General features: G+C 42.0%; 1 protein-coding gene across 1 annotated transcript; it reads right to left on the bottom strand.

The window, feature by feature from the left end:
- Positions 1-1,509: 1,509 nt before the first annotated feature.
- On the bottom strand, positions 1,510-16,397 carry LOC104083527 (codanin-1-like; the record flags this gene model as incomplete). Its single annotated transcript, XM_009587032.1, has 14 exons — positions 1,510-1,667; positions 3,988-4,090; positions 4,841-4,948; positions 5,673-5,875; positions 7,053-7,116; positions 7,496-7,603; positions 9,125-9,282; positions 10,285-10,363; positions 10,869-10,932; positions 11,390-11,539; positions 13,026-13,129; positions 13,850-13,983; positions 15,030-15,084; positions 16,293-16,397. Coding segments are annotated over 14 exons (1,593 nt in total), but the record flags the coding sequence as incomplete, so codon positions are not given.
- Between the last annotated feature and the right edge of the window lie 603 nt (positions 16,398-17,000).

The following is a 17,000-nucleotide window of genomic DNA, read 5'->3' as shown; positions in this document are numbered from 1 at the left end:
GTTTTGAGACATACCAGCCCAAGGCTTTTTTTCCCCCCTGAACTATACTAGGTAGGATAACAAAACTTTTCACTTACAAATTTGCTTTGTTTTATCTTTAGATGGTCCTGGTTACAATCTTAACACCAATATATTACTGGTCTCTTTTGGTGAGGCTCAGCCTTTTCTTAAAAGCCTGCCAAACTGAATCGTGGCATGTTTCACTTCAAGTGTCATGCATCTTCCATAGCCCCTCAAGGAGAAAGGGGCAACCTGTCACAAAGTTTTCTCAACTGAGCAAAAAGACAGATTTCCAGATTTGCAACCTGTCATAGAGTCCCCCCCTTTTGGTGGAAACCAAGAAAGGAAGAGCCTACAAGGCAGTACCTAACAGCCCTAGAAAAAACGAGCAGAAACAGCAGCACAGTGTATTGGCTCTGTCCCCCGTGCTGCTTCCATGGATTTCCAGAGGAGGTCGGGGAGGTCTTCACACGCTCCACAAAAGATTTGCTCAGTGCTTCACTTTTTCCCTTTTATTTTGGACATGGCACTAGTGATAAAGCAGTTTCTGTAGGAAAAACATCTAGGGGGACTCCTGTTGATCAACGATGCCAGTGCCTATGAAGGATAATGTCTTATTGTATAGTGCATCAGATGTTTATTTTTATATATACATAAGATTTTTTTCTATGTTTACAAATTAAGTTATTTATATATGCTTGTTTTGAAGCGTTTTTATATGCTATCAAAGCTAAGTTTTATTTTTATCGGTATTGAATTAATGTAACTTTTTTTTTAATACAATCTTCAATTGATACTAAAAAGCCTATTTGTATGAATGTTTTCTTTTGCAAATATAACATTTTATGGTACCCGTTAATGTACGGCATTGGTTTGTTTGGAAGGAAGGAAAAAAAACCCAGCAGATATCTAATTTGTTAATCTACAATGGGCAAAAACCAACTTCCTGTAAGTTACTGCTGAGCAGTAGATGATCAAACCAATTGTATTGTACCACCTACTGTTGCATCTCTGCTCTTAATCAAGATTGCTATTTTCACATCCACAATAAATGGTATTTTCTACACAAGAAAACGTGCCCCACGGTGTTTTGCTCCAGCTAAGGTACCCATCTATGGAACTACGCTGGATGGAGAAACAACATAAAGGCTAGCTTGTGATAGAAGATGTAGGTCTCCTACTTACCTGCTGAGGAATGCGCATGGAATATGAATTTGTGGCACAAGAGTCAAGAAGCCAGTCACTGCTTAAATTTGGTTTTGTGACGCAGTGCCTTGTCCAAGCAAAAGGGGTTTTTTTGTCTGGGTTTTTTTTTTTTTTGAAACGAGGCACTGGCTGAAGCTTCTTCCTGAGTCCAGTTACACAACTCCTCTGACCTGAACATCCAGAAGGAAGTTAATATAATGCCATTTTTCCTCCTTCTCTTCTGAGAGTTGTGACTTTGCAGTAGGAAAGACTGACTGAAGGAAGGCCACACGCTGACCTAGCTTGCTGTGAGCTCTCTTCTCCCTACTGCTCTCCTTGCAGCGCCGCTTGCGCTACAGCTGGAGGCAGCGCACAGAGAACAGGCACAATGCTTGCAGCACTCACGCCGAGGGCTCCACCAGCCCAGGGGGACTGCAGGGCGTCATGCATCCTCATGAGCGTGGTCCCACTGCTGAGTATCCCTAGGCAGAAAACAGCGTGCTATACACTCGTTCCTAAGGCTTAGTTACAAAGTCGGGTGTCTGGCTTTACAGAGCAACCAAGGCTGAGTACCATGGGATGCCCAGGAACTAGAGTAACTGCATTAAGACATAAGAACACAGAAACAGAGGTGTTTCTTACCTGCTGATTCCCACTGAAGAACTGACTGCCTTCTGCCCCATAGGGCACAACTATGCTCTCTGGGTGTAGTAAACTGCTCCTGGGGCTTGGTCACCTTTTAAATAAAAATTTCCAAGCATGTTGTATTAGAAAAGGATAATTCAGGTATGTTGAGTTCATGAAAACAGCTGTGGCCACGTTATCTATGCGAACAGTTTTGCAACACCCAAATAAAGTCAGTTCCAGAGGCAAGAACACCTTTTTTACCATTATGGATTCCAGCTTCTTCCCCCTTCCACCACCCCCACATTATAACAAAATAAAGTTGTATTATATATATATATATAACAAAATAAAGTCGTATTTCAGTATAAGCAAAGCAGCAGGCCGCACAGGAGATATTACTATACTTTCTCTGCCCCATGCTTTGTGGCAAGGCACCTTTTTTGTACTTTGGCCCAGTACAAAGAGGTTATATATCGACAGCTTGAACACAAAACAGGACATTTAATCATGTTTATTATGACAAACAACAACTTCAAATGAGATCTGCAGCAAACTGTCACATAATACTCAGCCTCAGGGAGCAGATATGGTATGATATGGAGTACGTGCTATTTCAATTTGTATTACTATGTCCTTGCTGCATACACAGCATGGCTACTTCTAGGGACCCTCTGCTTCATTCACATCAGAAAACCCCTAAAATGAGGCATGCAGATGGAACATGCCAAATCTTTCAATACAGTGCTTAGTAACCAAGTCAAGACAAATCTCAGTACAGTTCAGTCTCTGCTGTGCCTCTATGGTTTCTCTCTCTGTATCACATATATTTTAACAGAAGCCACAGTTCTACCTAGTTAGTCCTGTTTGTGGTTTTTCTTAAATCACTGACTCCAAGATGTTACCTTTTTTCACCTTGTACAAGGAGGAGGTAAGTTAATTAGCAAGCTAAAAAGCCCTGGGTTTCACTACGTCCAAATGTTGTTCTTAGATAACACAGTATTTGCTTTCTGAAAAAACCTGCACTAAAAGGACACTCCTAGACAAAAGAAAGTAATATCCTCACTGCTACAGGGGGGGGAAAAATCCCAAGAGACAGCTAATGAGCACCTAATCATATTCTGCTAACCACCAGCAGTCCCTACCACAAACCCCGGTTTAAGGAAATACTTGGGGGGGTGAATGGGAGTTACACCCTTGGTGATGGATCTATCCGCAAGGGCAGAAAACACCCACTGTTCTCCTCGAAAAGGATTCGTTTCAAAACCAGCTCTCCAGAGGATGTCACAGCTACTTTTTTGTCTCTTCTTCCAGGCTGTAGTATTCTTGCTGCAGCACTTCCTGTCTGATAAAACCCAAACTCAAGGCAAGAAGGATTATAAAAAACAGTGAATAGCAGCCAGATGCCACTTATGTTCACATACTGTAAAAGTGTGTTAAAAAATACTGTCATCTGTCTTCAGTAAAAAATATAACAGATATTTTCTCCCTTATTTCTATTAAAAACCCCAGGAAATTACAAGTCCTGTTTCCAACAAGAGATGGGAAAACACTTAAGCATCTACATCCTTTAAGAATAATGCCATCAATGTTCTGGTGTATATATTTAATATGGTTTAACTTTTAAAATGAGTCCTAAAAAAATTAAAATCAAACCTTCAAAATTGAGCTTACAATGAAAAATAAATATAGGCTCATCTCCATGTCATACAGGTTCACCTTTTCCCTCCCCTGACAGTACAGTCTTTGTTAAAAGACAGCATGAGAAATCACATTAAGTTAAGAGAAGAGACAGCCACCAGGAAACCATCTCTCTGATCACGAAGTAACTTGTCCACTTGAATAGATTCCTGGGTTTGGTCACAGCCTGTTGCTGCGAAATACAAAAAGTGTCTATGAGTAAAAAAGGGCTGCTCTGAGCCACGATCAAGGTGCTTAAAGGACTTTTGACTTGGAGATCCGTTTGCTGATGTAAATCCTTCAGCATAGTCACCATGGCAAAATGTCCATGAACAGGAAGACCAGTGCACGTTTTGCACGAAGTGACCTCTTATCTGCAGTATGCGCCCAGCAAAGAGCTCACAATGCATTCAGAAACACTAAAATTTCCATCTACGTCTTCATTAGCAGTTTTTGTCCACAGAGTCCACCTCCACTAACTTTGTGCTGTCACAGTACCTAGAGATTGTCTGGTCAGCTCACAAGGGTTAGTCCTGGGCTCTTCTATATGATCTTCTGATATAAATACTCTGGACAGCATTTCCAGTTCTTTTAAAAAATCCTGTAACAAACAGATACAAACCAGAGAACCCTTATTAACACATGTCAACAGAGGCTTACTTAGTTTTTCTAGTAGAGTACTTCACAAGGTTAAACATGCTGCTGATGGTTTTCCAGTGCAGAAACCTAGACAAGCTACAAAACCGATTGTAAAGATGAACGCCTGTAGGTCTACATGTTCAGTCTCCCCTCCAATCCCCACACCCTTCTCAGAAAAGATCACTGCCACAGTTTAAATGGTTAAACATCTCCAATATGCAAGCGCTCACCAGCCTTGAAATACTGTCTGCTTTTTAGCAAGGGTCTTGGGCTGTTTCCTACATTTTGACTCTGGCTAGAATAGTCTGACTCCTCTCAACATTCTGGTGGTAGGAGGCAAAGAGGGTTAAATGCATGTCTGGTCAGTTAAGACCCTTCCCAACATGTCCTTCTCAGCTGGAGCACGGCAAACACATTCAGGCTAGAACTGAGAGCTGGCAACTGAGCCAGCTGGTCTCCAAACTGCTTTACAATTTTCTTGGAAATGTTTCCATTGCATGGGAAATGCTGGGATTCACACAAGTACAGATTTCAACCAAACACTAGTAACAGTAACAAGTTGTTGGAAGCCAGTCCTGCTGCTGCATTAAGCAGGAACTATAGATAGGGAAGGTTATGGGCTTCATCTACATGAAATAGAACTGCAAGATTCACTGTTTATGTAGCTTTACTTTTTATTTCACTTACTGTTCACACACATCCAATTACTTACTGAAGGCCAAGGGAGCTCTTTGAGGCTGTGCAGGCAACTCTCTATTTCACTTGTTCTCATTAGCTGACGTTCTACAAGACCATGAAGCATGAAAAGGAACAAATCCCACTGCAAAAGAGGAAGAAGGAAAAAAAAAAAAAAAATCAACAACTCAAAAAGAAATGGATTTGGTGTTCGTTTCTTAATCCCTACACAATTCATGTTCTTCTTCTTGGTTCAGAATGCGGAGAAAAGGAGCGAAAGGAGAAAGCACATTATTTATCTGGGTGTGGCAATGAAGGACATCAAAGAGCAACATCCAAAATGAGGCAACAAAATTCCTTTAGTTCATACATTGTGTCCTACCATAAAGTCTCAAAATTTCTAATGCTGAATTTCCAAACATACCAAGTATTTAACTCCTGTGTGTTCAAGAACAGCTTGAAAAATTCTTTTCTTACCTTCTGAAATAAGCTGGTTTTAGTTTGCAACTAAATAGGGGTCATAGTTGGGGATCTTATAAGATAACACGGATACGCACGCAAAAATGAAAGCTGATAAAAGACAGATGAATGCAACCAATTACAAAATCACGTGTGTTCAGTCCTCATAGTCTCCCAGGCCAAACGGGCCATTTTGCCATTTGTTCCTAAATTAAACTGTGCCTTCCTGACAGGTATCAAACACTGGCAAGTGGTATGTGGTCTTTTTTCTCTACCCCTGCAGAAACAACGCCAGCTAACAGCAGAGCAAATCCTGCTGGCCTCATTCACGCAAGCAATCAGTTAACATACATGCATATGTCCGACCAGAGTGGATAACTGGCAGCTCCATAGATTGGAATAAGCTTTACCTCTCGCTGCTTAACTTCTGCAAGATAACCGATGTTCTTCTTGCTGAACATCAGCTGCACAGGAACAGGTGTCCCAAAGTCCTCCTTCCAGAGAGAAAGCAGCAGCTTTAGAAGGCCATAGGTAGGATTATTCTTCACACGCAGCCTCTCAGAGCTCTTCTCTGGGGACTTGATCCCAAGACTCAGAGGAACACGATCTGAAACTGTAAGAAAAGGAAGAAAGGTGAACTTCTATAGCTGTGTTATTTTCCTTATATAGTCATCACCTTGGTCCAACAGCACATTTCGCATAGCTGGCATCTAAACAATCACTGAAGTGAGTAAACCAGTGAACCTAAGAGGACTGGATTTTAGAAACATGCAAAATTATGAGCTTTGAAACTACACAAACAAGTATTACATAGGAAGAGATTTATACTACTCAGATAAAGAATACCATTTGGTTGGCATATAGCCCCAAGTCTTGAAAGACGACTGACTAAATAAAAGTCAGCCTAATGTTTAATAAAAGAGGACCTAGGTGTTACTCCAAAGGAGAGGAGAGTAACACAGTAAAACAACATTTAAATCTATAAACAGATTAAATAGTTGTTTATAGCTTTGACTATAGGCAGAGTTGCATAACTTTATACAAGTCAAAGTAAAGCTGAACTGTTTAACTGCAGCTGAACATACACAGAGGGAAGATACCAGATCTTCCTTGGTACAGACTAATGGAATAGGGCAGATTTGCATTGCTGCCCCAACCCGAATGAAATTTCACAATATTCAGGTGTGAACTGCTTTCTGAAAGAACGAACCATATATAAAACTTCTTAAGAAGGTTCTAAACCCAGGAAATTAGAAGGTTGCCCAGGGAGAAAACACCTGCATCCAGATCACTTGCTCCTGCTGAGAAAAACATTGTATTTAACACAGTAGAGCAGGAAGGAAAAAAAAACCTGAGAACACTCACAGAAGTCACAATACACAGAAAACAAGTTAGTTCCATTCTCTCCAAAAAGAGCCATAAAAATACAATTTAAGGGAACAGGCCCTTACTTTTAGGGAAAAAAACCACTCAGCTGCAACTTTTCAGAGGCAGAAATACTTGAAAACATCACTTACTTAAAGGAAGGTACCAACAAATAAAAAACAATGGAGATGTGAATAGAACACCAAATCTGAAGGATGGTTAGTCAAAGTATAATGCTGTTTTGCAGAAGGTGGAAGGGAATAAGAGCAACCACCCAAACTGACAGAAGAAAATCTGCAGACTCAATGACACCACAGAGAATCAAACATCCATGAGCTCTAAATACTGAAGTCTCTGACCCCAAGGATTTAAGAGAACTGTAATAACAGATTTCAGTCTTAAATAGCTTATCATGACTGACTTACCCAGCAAAGAAGCCAACTCAACCGTGCACTTCGCCAGCTGCTGTTCTGATGTGGGACACATGAACTGGAAAACACAAAAAAAAAAGTTGTATCTTTGTCCCCATATTGCAGACTGGACAAAACAGGGCTTCACAAGGGATAAAAATGTCAGAGAAGAGCAGGCAATTTACAGCAAGAAGCACAGAGCTGTAATCAGGAGACCATTAAAGACTGAAAGACAAGAAAAAAATCATATATGAAGAGGGGATCCACAGAGGCTAATTTTAAGTAAGAAGCAGATCTACGCAGTATAAAGAAATGCAGTGCAACTTTGTCACATTTGAGCTCAGACAAAAACCATTCAAGTGAACCGAACTGTGAGGCAAGGCAAGCTAACAAGTTTACAAGTATGAAGACAGCTCAAAGTGGTCCAAGAGTTTTTTTGTTGCTTTTTTTACTTCTACCTTTCTGCATCGAAGTGTCTGACTCAATCTTCCTAGCAGGCACTCCAGCCAGATGTAGTCAATCACTTCACCCTCGTCCCGTGGGCCCACAGCAACACAGAGCACATCCTTGACGAAAAAGACAGCAGTAATTCACCTATTAGTATCCCACACTTCCACAAACAGATCTTTGGACCTATGACAGAGCCGTTCATAGATAGTCCTTGGGTCCTCATAAAAAAAAGACAAAAAAAATTAAGCTAGTATCCTCCTCATTTCATAAGACGGATTAAAGCTGAATTTTTCACAACCTTACCTAGCTCTGATTTTCTACCATAGTTCTCACTGAAGTTATGAAGTCAGCCAATGAGGGCAAGCAGTTCATCATTCTTAAAAGTAACTAGCTCTGAAAGCTCTAGATAATTCTGATAGCACAGCAAGCAAGTTCAGGGTAGAAGTGCTACAGAAATCCAGAGTCCTCTTATACTGTCAAGGTAGCATCAGTGTCAATAAAAGCTGAGTATGAAGAGCACTAATAGGGTTATGGCATGAAAACTGGTTTAGCAAATTTTACATGTGGAGCACTTTCCATCACCAGCGATTTACCACCCAATATCAGAAACCCAGGATGGAAATCAAAAGAATAAAAAAATATTTTAAAAGCTGTATCTGAAGATGCCATACAAAAATATCTTCAAAAAGCAACAGTTTACAGAAAAAAAATCTGGTTTCCTCATATACCTTACCCTCCTCTTTTTCTTTATCTCAAGCAAGAAAGTATTGAAGGATGTGTACTCATTCTTATACAATTGCTGGGAATGCAATGACAGTGAGATCCAGTATTATTGCTCAAACAGACAAGAAGCAGCAACAAAAATAGGCAGACTATATAATGGTAAAAAAGTGAAGTTTTTAGAATTCTTCTTTTCTTCATGGGTTTCTCACACAGGTTGTATAATTGCATGATTTTTACAAGAACAGTGACCTTTTAAAAGCCTGGGAGAAAACACCAAAATGTAATTTGAACCAGCTAGAATAGAAAATTGCTTGGATCTAAGGCTGAAATTAAGTCCATATCATTACCTTTTTTTTAAGATACTCTGATTCTCCCTAATTATGGCTGAATGAAGGTGCAGATCCAAAAATCTTTCAACAGATTCGTACAGATTCATCTGACACTTAATTCGATGTAGAATTCCTAGTGTGTACGATGTGTAGGACAGTCTACCAAGTTCTACAGAACTGAAAGGACCAACAGGAAATACTTACTCTAAATGGAGACCAGGAGACTCTCCATAAAAAGAGTAGGTCTACAAAAAAGTAGCTATTTTGATATGCTGACTCTTCAGCATACAGTTGTACACAACGCTCATCACACTATGGTTTCTATGCTACTCATATCAAAAAGGCCACTGCCATGCTACCAGGAGATAGTACTCCTGACCAGGGAGCTCTGATCTACGCACAGACAGGAAGCAGGGAGATGAAAAAAACATGAGACCTTTCCATCGTGCTTCCTAAACACCCCTCACAGCCAGCTACTTAGAACCAGAACATCCCCTTTTAAAAAACAAAACAAACCAAAAAACAATCACCACGGTGAAAAATTAAAAGGGAGTTAATGCAAGGCAGGAAGTGAACACCATGTACCTTAATCTCGTTGATGATTTGGGAGGGAAACGGAGCACAGTGCTGACAGCCTGGAGGGCAGTCCCTTCTCAATTCCAGAGCGTCCTCGCCGGGCAAGGGAAGTCCTGGGACTTTCAGCATTCTGTTGAAGGTTGCCTTCACTTCTCTTTTGATGAGCGCTACAAAGAACAGGGAACAACTCCTGTCTACTTCAGCTTTTCTCTCCAGCGAGGCAGGCAACTGTTTCCAAACACTACCCTTATTAGCCTCTCATTCCGAGGGCCATGGCAAACAAGGAAAGGAGAGTTTACGCTTTCAAACCCTTCTCACTTCAAGCTCCCATTATATTTAATGGGCAGAGGCACAGGTGCAGAGAGTGTGTTAACCCACAGCTTTAAAAGGCAGCCACCCATTACCACCACTGGCAACTCATCTCATTTTCCATCAAAATATTTCAGGGGGTTTAATGAACACAGTAGCTAAGCCAGGAAGCAATGCCAAAGTAGAAAGCTGAATCAGCATGACCATACCAGTTCAACCACTGTGCCCATGAAAGCCGTATGTTTTCTACCAAAATAAGTTTTGACCAGCATCCAAAACACTAAACTCCTGCTACCGCAAACGGTGTTGGATATTCCTCCCCAGATTCTTGGCACAACCTCCTGAAACAATGGGTTTTCAGAGATTCTGAAGAGGTGCCAGAGCACTATTACAGAGTAAAAGGACTACAGTTGCCTTCAGCCTGCTGAAAACCCACGCAGTCCAAGAGGTGTTTGTTTTACAGAAGATTTCAGAAGCGCTCTGTACATGTGGACCATAAGGTGGCTTGAGAGAGCAGCTGCCTGTATCATACGTTTGAAGTGCTAAGACAACTTCAGCCTAGACAACATTTTCAGAAGCAGCTTTCCACAGCATTCATTCTCACCATCCTATGAGCCTCCATAACTAAAAATCACTTACATGGGCCAAGCCTGAAAAATCCCTGAAGAAGGTTCTTGGAGCTAGAAATCATTCCTCTTATTCCTAAACAAGGAGGGACAGAGCAACTGCATGCTTCCAACTAAAAGAAAAATGAGTAGGACCAAGTACTTTATAACACTGGAATAAATTCTACCCCTTGATCTCAGAAAAAGAGTACAATGGACAGGTTAGAAGCCCCAGTTCAGGGTAAGGAGACTCACCTGCAATGTTGGCAGAAAGCCAGCCACAGGCTTTCTCAGTAGCCAGTTCCACTGCAATGTCTTCGGCACTACTTAAAACCTTTACAGGAAGGATAACAAGTGAAAGGAGATTTACTACCAGCCACAGCACTATAGTCAGTGAGAAGTCAGAAGGAAGTCTAGAGGGAAAAGGCTTAATTTTGGCATGCAACATTTAAACAGAACACCACCACCTCTGTGGGAACTGCTACTCTGAGCAATAGGACTGACCCATTTTGATTTCCCAAATCTCATCAACCCCATACAAACCCCATCAATTCTCGGGGAAGTTGATGCTAAAACAAAAGCATTATCCTTGCAAGATGACGCAATTTATATACCATTCCAGTCTCAACAGTTAGCTATCGGCTAGAGTACCACTCTAGCCAGAATATCCAGGGCAGCCTGGCAGAGGTGACTCTCCTTAACTATTAGTCCTCACATGAGAGCATCAATAGATTCCATTGTCCTAAGCTATTAAGGGATAAGTGAGGCAGCAATGGAAAAATGCTAACGATCCAGACTTAAAGTCAAGGCCTTTAGTAAGTTTTAGTGAAAATACGTACTGCTGCAGAGGTCTCTTCTGGCAATAACACCCTTACCGCCTCAGGACCTTTCTTTTTGCAAAATCTGCAAGAAGAGAATGAAAACATGCCACAGGATTAGTTAAAGTTCTTGGACAACACTCAGAGGTTCATTACAGTAGGAACTTTCACACGCTCTCTTACAGTCAAAACCAGTTGGAAGACTGCAGTGAAATAAGTCAGACCAAAAGAACCAGACAAGGAAAAAGCAATTCCAAGTCATCAAGCTACAATACTCAATTTTCCAAAGAGGGGAAATACAATAGCCGCAGTGGACGTCCATTTGGAGCTGGATGCAGAGGGACACACAGCACCTTTATTCCTTCCTACAAATATGGCATTAACTGGCTGGAGGCGCAGCAGACAGTCACCCTAAGAAGAGCAGAGGTCAGGGTTTATAATTACCAGAACCTGAGCATGACAGGCCAAGCCGAATTAGGCTTATAGATTCTGCAGTAAGAAGAGACGGGAAGGCACAAGTTTAAATAACTTTTCCTCCTTACTCTCTGCCTTTGATGAGTGCCTGGGCCCCTTCCTCATACAGATGAGCGCACACCTCTTCAAGCAGCTTGTCATGATTAGCATCTTCCTCCTTCACTTTATCCTGCAACATGACTTCAGCCCTTTGAACCAACTCTGCTACCAGCGTTGCCCTGTAAAAAAACCAAGAACAATCAGACAGACTGAAATCAATACAACAGTGCACACTAACTGTAACCAGCTGTTTCCCCCAATTTAGGAGGATACCCACCTCTCCCAGGCACAAATGCAATAAACCGCTCTGCTAAAAAAGAATTAATCACACTGCGTTTAGTACTGTACCACCGCCTTGCTCTTTTTGTAAGGAAGAAAGCAGCAGTGAAGATACCAAAATAGTACTAAGACTCAAGAGTCAAAAGCTTTAGGTTTTAATAGAAACATATATGGTTACAGGTATCTCTTCCAGCAGCAATACTCTTATACTCTCAACGTATAGTTGTCAGAACCTCAAAGATGTCAACAGCAGCCCACTACAACCAGCATTCTTTGTGGGCTGATACCGTTTAATGTCTGCAACAAGTTGGACAACGGGACAGTGCAAACTCTCAGCAAGCTCACGAGTGACATGCTGGAGGACAGGGCTGCCATTCAGAAGGACTGTGACAAGCTGGAGAAATGGGCTGACAATGGGGTGGTGACTGTGTACTTGTACAGGCTGGGGTCTACTGGCTAGGGAGCAGCTCTGCAGAAAAGGATCTGGGTCCTTTGTATGTCCAAAGGCGGCCAACCTCACAGTGGACCAACATTAGCAACAGTGCAGCCAGCAAGTCAAGGGAAGTTACTGCCTCCCTCGCCACTGTGGGGCTGCATCTGGAGTATACTGCCCAGCTTTGGGACCCCAGTACAAGAAAGGCATTGACAATTTGAGTGACCACAGGAGGAAAAAAAAATTTAAAAAAAAAAAAGTCACTAAGATAGCTGGGATGCTGGAGCATACAACCTACAAGGAGACTGGGGGAGCCGGTTTCACTTAGCCTGGAGAAGAGAAGGTGAAGGGAGAAGGAAGGCTTATAGAGAAGACAGAATAATGCTTCCAGGAAGTGCGCAGCTACAGGTTGACAGGCAACATGCACAAGCTGGAACAAGGGAAATTCTGATAGGATATAAGGAAACATTTTTCACAAAGCCTGGGAAAATTAAGCATTCGAACATGGTACTAAGAGGCTGCTGAATCCCCATCCTTAGAGACTTTCACAACTCAACTGGAAAAGGCGCCAAGCAACCTGACCTAACTTGAAAGCTGGCCCTGCTTTGAGCAGAAGTGTGGATCAGATGACCTCCAGAGGTCCCTTCTGACCCGAGATTTTCCTATCATTAGCAAGAATGTTCTGAAAGGGATATAAAATCTCAAAATGCTGTATTATGTTCACATCCCAAGTGCCCCACAGTCATATAACCCCTCTCTTTGCATCCCTTCACAAATTCTCCTCTATGATGGCAATCAGATGTTGCTTGACCCCACTGTCATAGCCTTATATAGCCTTGGTGTTCTGCTATAGAGCATACTCTGAGGGAAGCTTTTTCCCCTATACACACAATTTTAAAAGATCAGCTCTTTGCCTCATTAACTTAAGTCACAGAACAGATCACCGCACTTACTTGATGTGCTTAACACAGTTGGATCCCACCCTCTCTGCCACAAATTCAACTGTTCTCCGTAGGGAGGGAGGCTGGTTGTGAAAGAAGGCCTGTTCCAACTCCACCTGTTCAAGAGAAAAGTGCTACAATTGATTAGAGCACTCCACCCAGATCCTCTTCTCCTCAACACAGGAACGGACACAACTACCATCTGGAATTATGTGAAAAGGCATGCAATTTGCCTACACTAGAACTTTCTGCTACTGTAGCATTCAGCACCCCTGTAAAATATTTGCTCCCTATTTCCTTCTAACCATTTAACCCAAAGCTCATTATCAGGGTTTATGAAGCTGCAAAAGCAAATGCCCAGTAAAGGGAAGAATGGCAGAGTTATGGCAGCACCTACTAGTAGTGAGTCACCACATAGGGTTTGTTTTTGGAAAGAAAGGATCCTCTCTTTTAATTACAGGCTGGTAATCCTGTAGGCTCCTACACGGTTCGTTCTTTCTGTGGAAAGTGTGGCTACAATCTAACCAAAAGAGAGTCTGAGAAACATACCAATATTTTATGTTAAAGAAGAGGCAGGCAGAGAAACAGGCTAATTGTTCCAATTGCAAAAACATTTACTGAAGTTAATCTGGATTTCAACACCCACATGGTATCCCAGCCACATGACTATAACAGAAGAATGAGGAGTAAGGATACCCGACCGTTAAACACAATGTTCCCTGCTGCCTAAGCCCATTCTTTTCTTTCCCTGGCATTAGGATACCACTGTGTATCCTACCCTCACAGAAGCAATTTTCCCTGCCCTGCTTTCCCTTGTGACTCCCTAATTTCATTACCTGCAGTTTCCGCTGCGTGACAGAAGCCTTGGGTGCCAAAGACTCTGCAGCTGTGGGAGTGATTTTCCTTATAAAGCCACCATTTTTTGCTCCACTACCAGCCACAAAAGAGGCAAGTAGTTTCCGCAGCTCACCTGTACAGAAAAACATGCAAAAGCAGTCATCGTCCCCATAAGCAAGGGAACAAATCAAAACTCAAGAGAGAGACTTTCACATTGTCAGTCCTGTTTCCAGAGCAGATTCTCTCAGCTTCTGTAAAAGCTGAAGTTTCAGAAAAGCAGAGGCGCATCACACCCATTTAACTGGCAGGGCATAGCAAGGCAGGCAAGGCTCCAAAGATAACAGAGGAGGCTTCCAAAAAGCTCCCTGGCACATAGGACTTGTTCAGAAGATCAGGGAGCAGTCATTTCTATGCATCCCTTTTTGGCATGGCAAGCGGGAATTGGAAAGTCTACAAGGACAACAAGGCAAGCAGAGTTACACAAAATTCCAACAGGGTCAGGAGAAAATACCAGGGAAAAAGCTTGAAGACATGTTCAACCCCTAGAAGCTTTCATGATGCAGGTTTAACATACAGTTTTCCTAGAAGCTAAGTTCCAAGAAGCATAGCACCATCCCATCATCTGGGACTCTACTGTCTACAGCGAGGGATTTCACCAATGGCAGTCAGATCCCAGGAAAAAGATATCTCAAACAACAACCTGATAAAGCACCAAGGTACAAAAGGATTCTTCCCCTCTGCCTGGCAGCAGAGATATGCTCAAGGATCAAGGCATTCCTCACAGTACAAACACCTCTCCCTACATCTAGGATGGAAAAGTTGTACACTTACTCCTTATAATGCTTCCTTCCAGTTTGTGAAGGCTGAGTTCCCCTGTCCTTCTGTGTTCAAGCTATGTAGATCACCTATCCTGACTGTGTAGCCTCCCTCCCGTTACCCCCCCTCCCGCCCAGCTTCCCCAGACACTATTCACAGCTGCAAGAGCTTCTGCAATACAGCTTTTTATCAAGGTTGACTCATACACAACTGAGACCTGAAGTTGTGAGGAAGGGTAAGAAAGATGATCCGAGGACTCACAGTACCAAAGGACAAATATAAATAAAAATAAAAAATACAAATAAAAATAAAAGATATACTAATATATGTTATTTATATAGCAAATATAAATAAAACACTCACCAAGATACGGACAGCAGGTATAGAGTAACTGCTGATCCACCAAGGGTACAGAGTCCTGGTGAGAAAAGGAAGGAAATGCTGAAAGGACACAGCAGGAAAGAAACAGTCTTCAGCAAGTCAGAAATCCCACGCGCATGGTCACAGGCAGGTTTCAGAACTGCCTTTCCATGAAAACAATAAAAATAACTGGATTCCAAATCCACAGTAAAATTATGAACTTTCAGCCCAAGCGTTCAGTCCAGCCCTGTAATACACAATGAGCTGTTCTGCACTCAGTCAGTGGAGCTCAACCTTTGCTTCTGACCACTGTCAAAGCCCAGCTGAAAGCTCATGGTTACAGAAGGGAACCAGGACTGTTGCCACAGCTGCTACTCATAAAAGAGAAACCTATCCATGGAGGAGAATAAATGAGGCACATCTGCTATGCGTTACACCTCCACAGGTGTCTTCACCCAGACTCACTGGAACACCGCACTGTGGAGTAATGTCACCCTAGTATTACACACTGCAGCCAGAGGGCATGGGAAGAAAAGCAACTTCAGATCCGATCCATGCGGGCAGTGTGTACTGCCCTCATTTGGAAAAAAAATCAGTTGATCTCTGCATCCTTATCTCTGCCACTGACGAGATAGTGCAAAACAGAACTTTCTAATTAGAACAAGATACACATATGTCTTAATAAATATACTGCTCATTCTTCAAGGAATGCTATGTATTCTCTTGCATGTCTGGGAGTTATCTGAAACATCACACATGCCATAAACTCACCTCGTTTTCTGCTTGCTCATACTATTTTCAGTTCAGTTACCCTTTATCATGCAACTGGAAAACAGGTGACCCCAAAGACAACAACCTTGCTCTTACAGTCCCATCTTACAATCTCTGTTGAGTTCACCATTACTATTACTTATTTCTGGGAAGTGCTACAGTTCTATCAGTTCACCTTTTACTGCAATAATCAGTAAGTAGGAAAACAGCACCTGATCCTCCAGCATAACTTTGCACCTATTCTGCAAGCCATTGCAGCAGGTGAGATGGTTCCTGCCTGACAACAGCCCCAGAGCTGTAACACACACAGTTTACAATCCAGGATGCAATGCAATTGAGGCGCTTGGACAAACCGGGGCATCACATCCATTGGCCTACATATGCTCAATGCAGCTGCACTGAAGCCAAGTTCCTGATAAAATCTTAAACTCCTGAGGCCGTGGTACGTCCACCCTTACCCACAGATTCAGAGGACATGCTGCTGCACTAACTCACCAAAGCCTGAGCAGATGTCACAGTGTCCATCATCAATCCTTCCTGCCTGACATCAGTGGTAAAAAACAACTCTTCAGGGACCGATGGAACCTGAAACAGAAACCCCAATAGTTACAACCCAAACAGCAGTCAGTAACTTACACCATTTCTGATAAAGAGGACAGTAAAATCTCACCAACCTCCCACCCACAGAAAAACTAGCACTAAGGATCCTCTCTGCCCTAAAGGAGAACCTTTCCATAAAACTAAAGATTTAGTTTGATCACCATAACATAAGCCACCTTCCTTACCCTCCCCATACAGCATCTTTCACTTTTCCAACAGGTTCCTGCTAACCAGTTACTTTGCTTCTAACTGAAGGCACAAAAGGATTTTAAAAGTTCCCCACACACCATTCTTTTATGAGACAAAAAATTCCCCAGTAATTCAAGACTGCCAGCTAGCACTCTGTCTCTGTGACAAGAGGTTCCACTTCTAACAGGAATCAGCTGTCAATTTGCTTACAAGGGTAAAGATTTCTAAGTACAGAATGTGTTTCAGCAGCAATTAGAATTCCTATTGGAAAAAATAAGTTGCTTCACACAATTCCACTAAAGGAAAATAATTCTCCATTAGAATACAGAGGATTCTTTAAACCCCACACTAGCGTAAAAAAAACCCAACAAAACAACAAACTACTGTTTTGTTATAGAATCATAGAATCATAGA

This window comes from Fulmarus glacialis, unplaced genomic scaffold, assembly GCF_000690835.1.
Source record: "Fulmarus glacialis isolate BGI_N327 unplaced genomic scaffold, ASM69083v1 scaffold17381, whole genome shotgun sequence".
Taxonomy (NCBI): Eukaryota; Metazoa; Chordata; class Aves; order Procellariiformes; family Procellariidae; genus Fulmarus; species Fulmarus glacialis.
The sequence above is the reverse complement of the archived record's forward strand: the minus strand, read 5'-3'. Positions and strand labels throughout refer to the sequence as shown.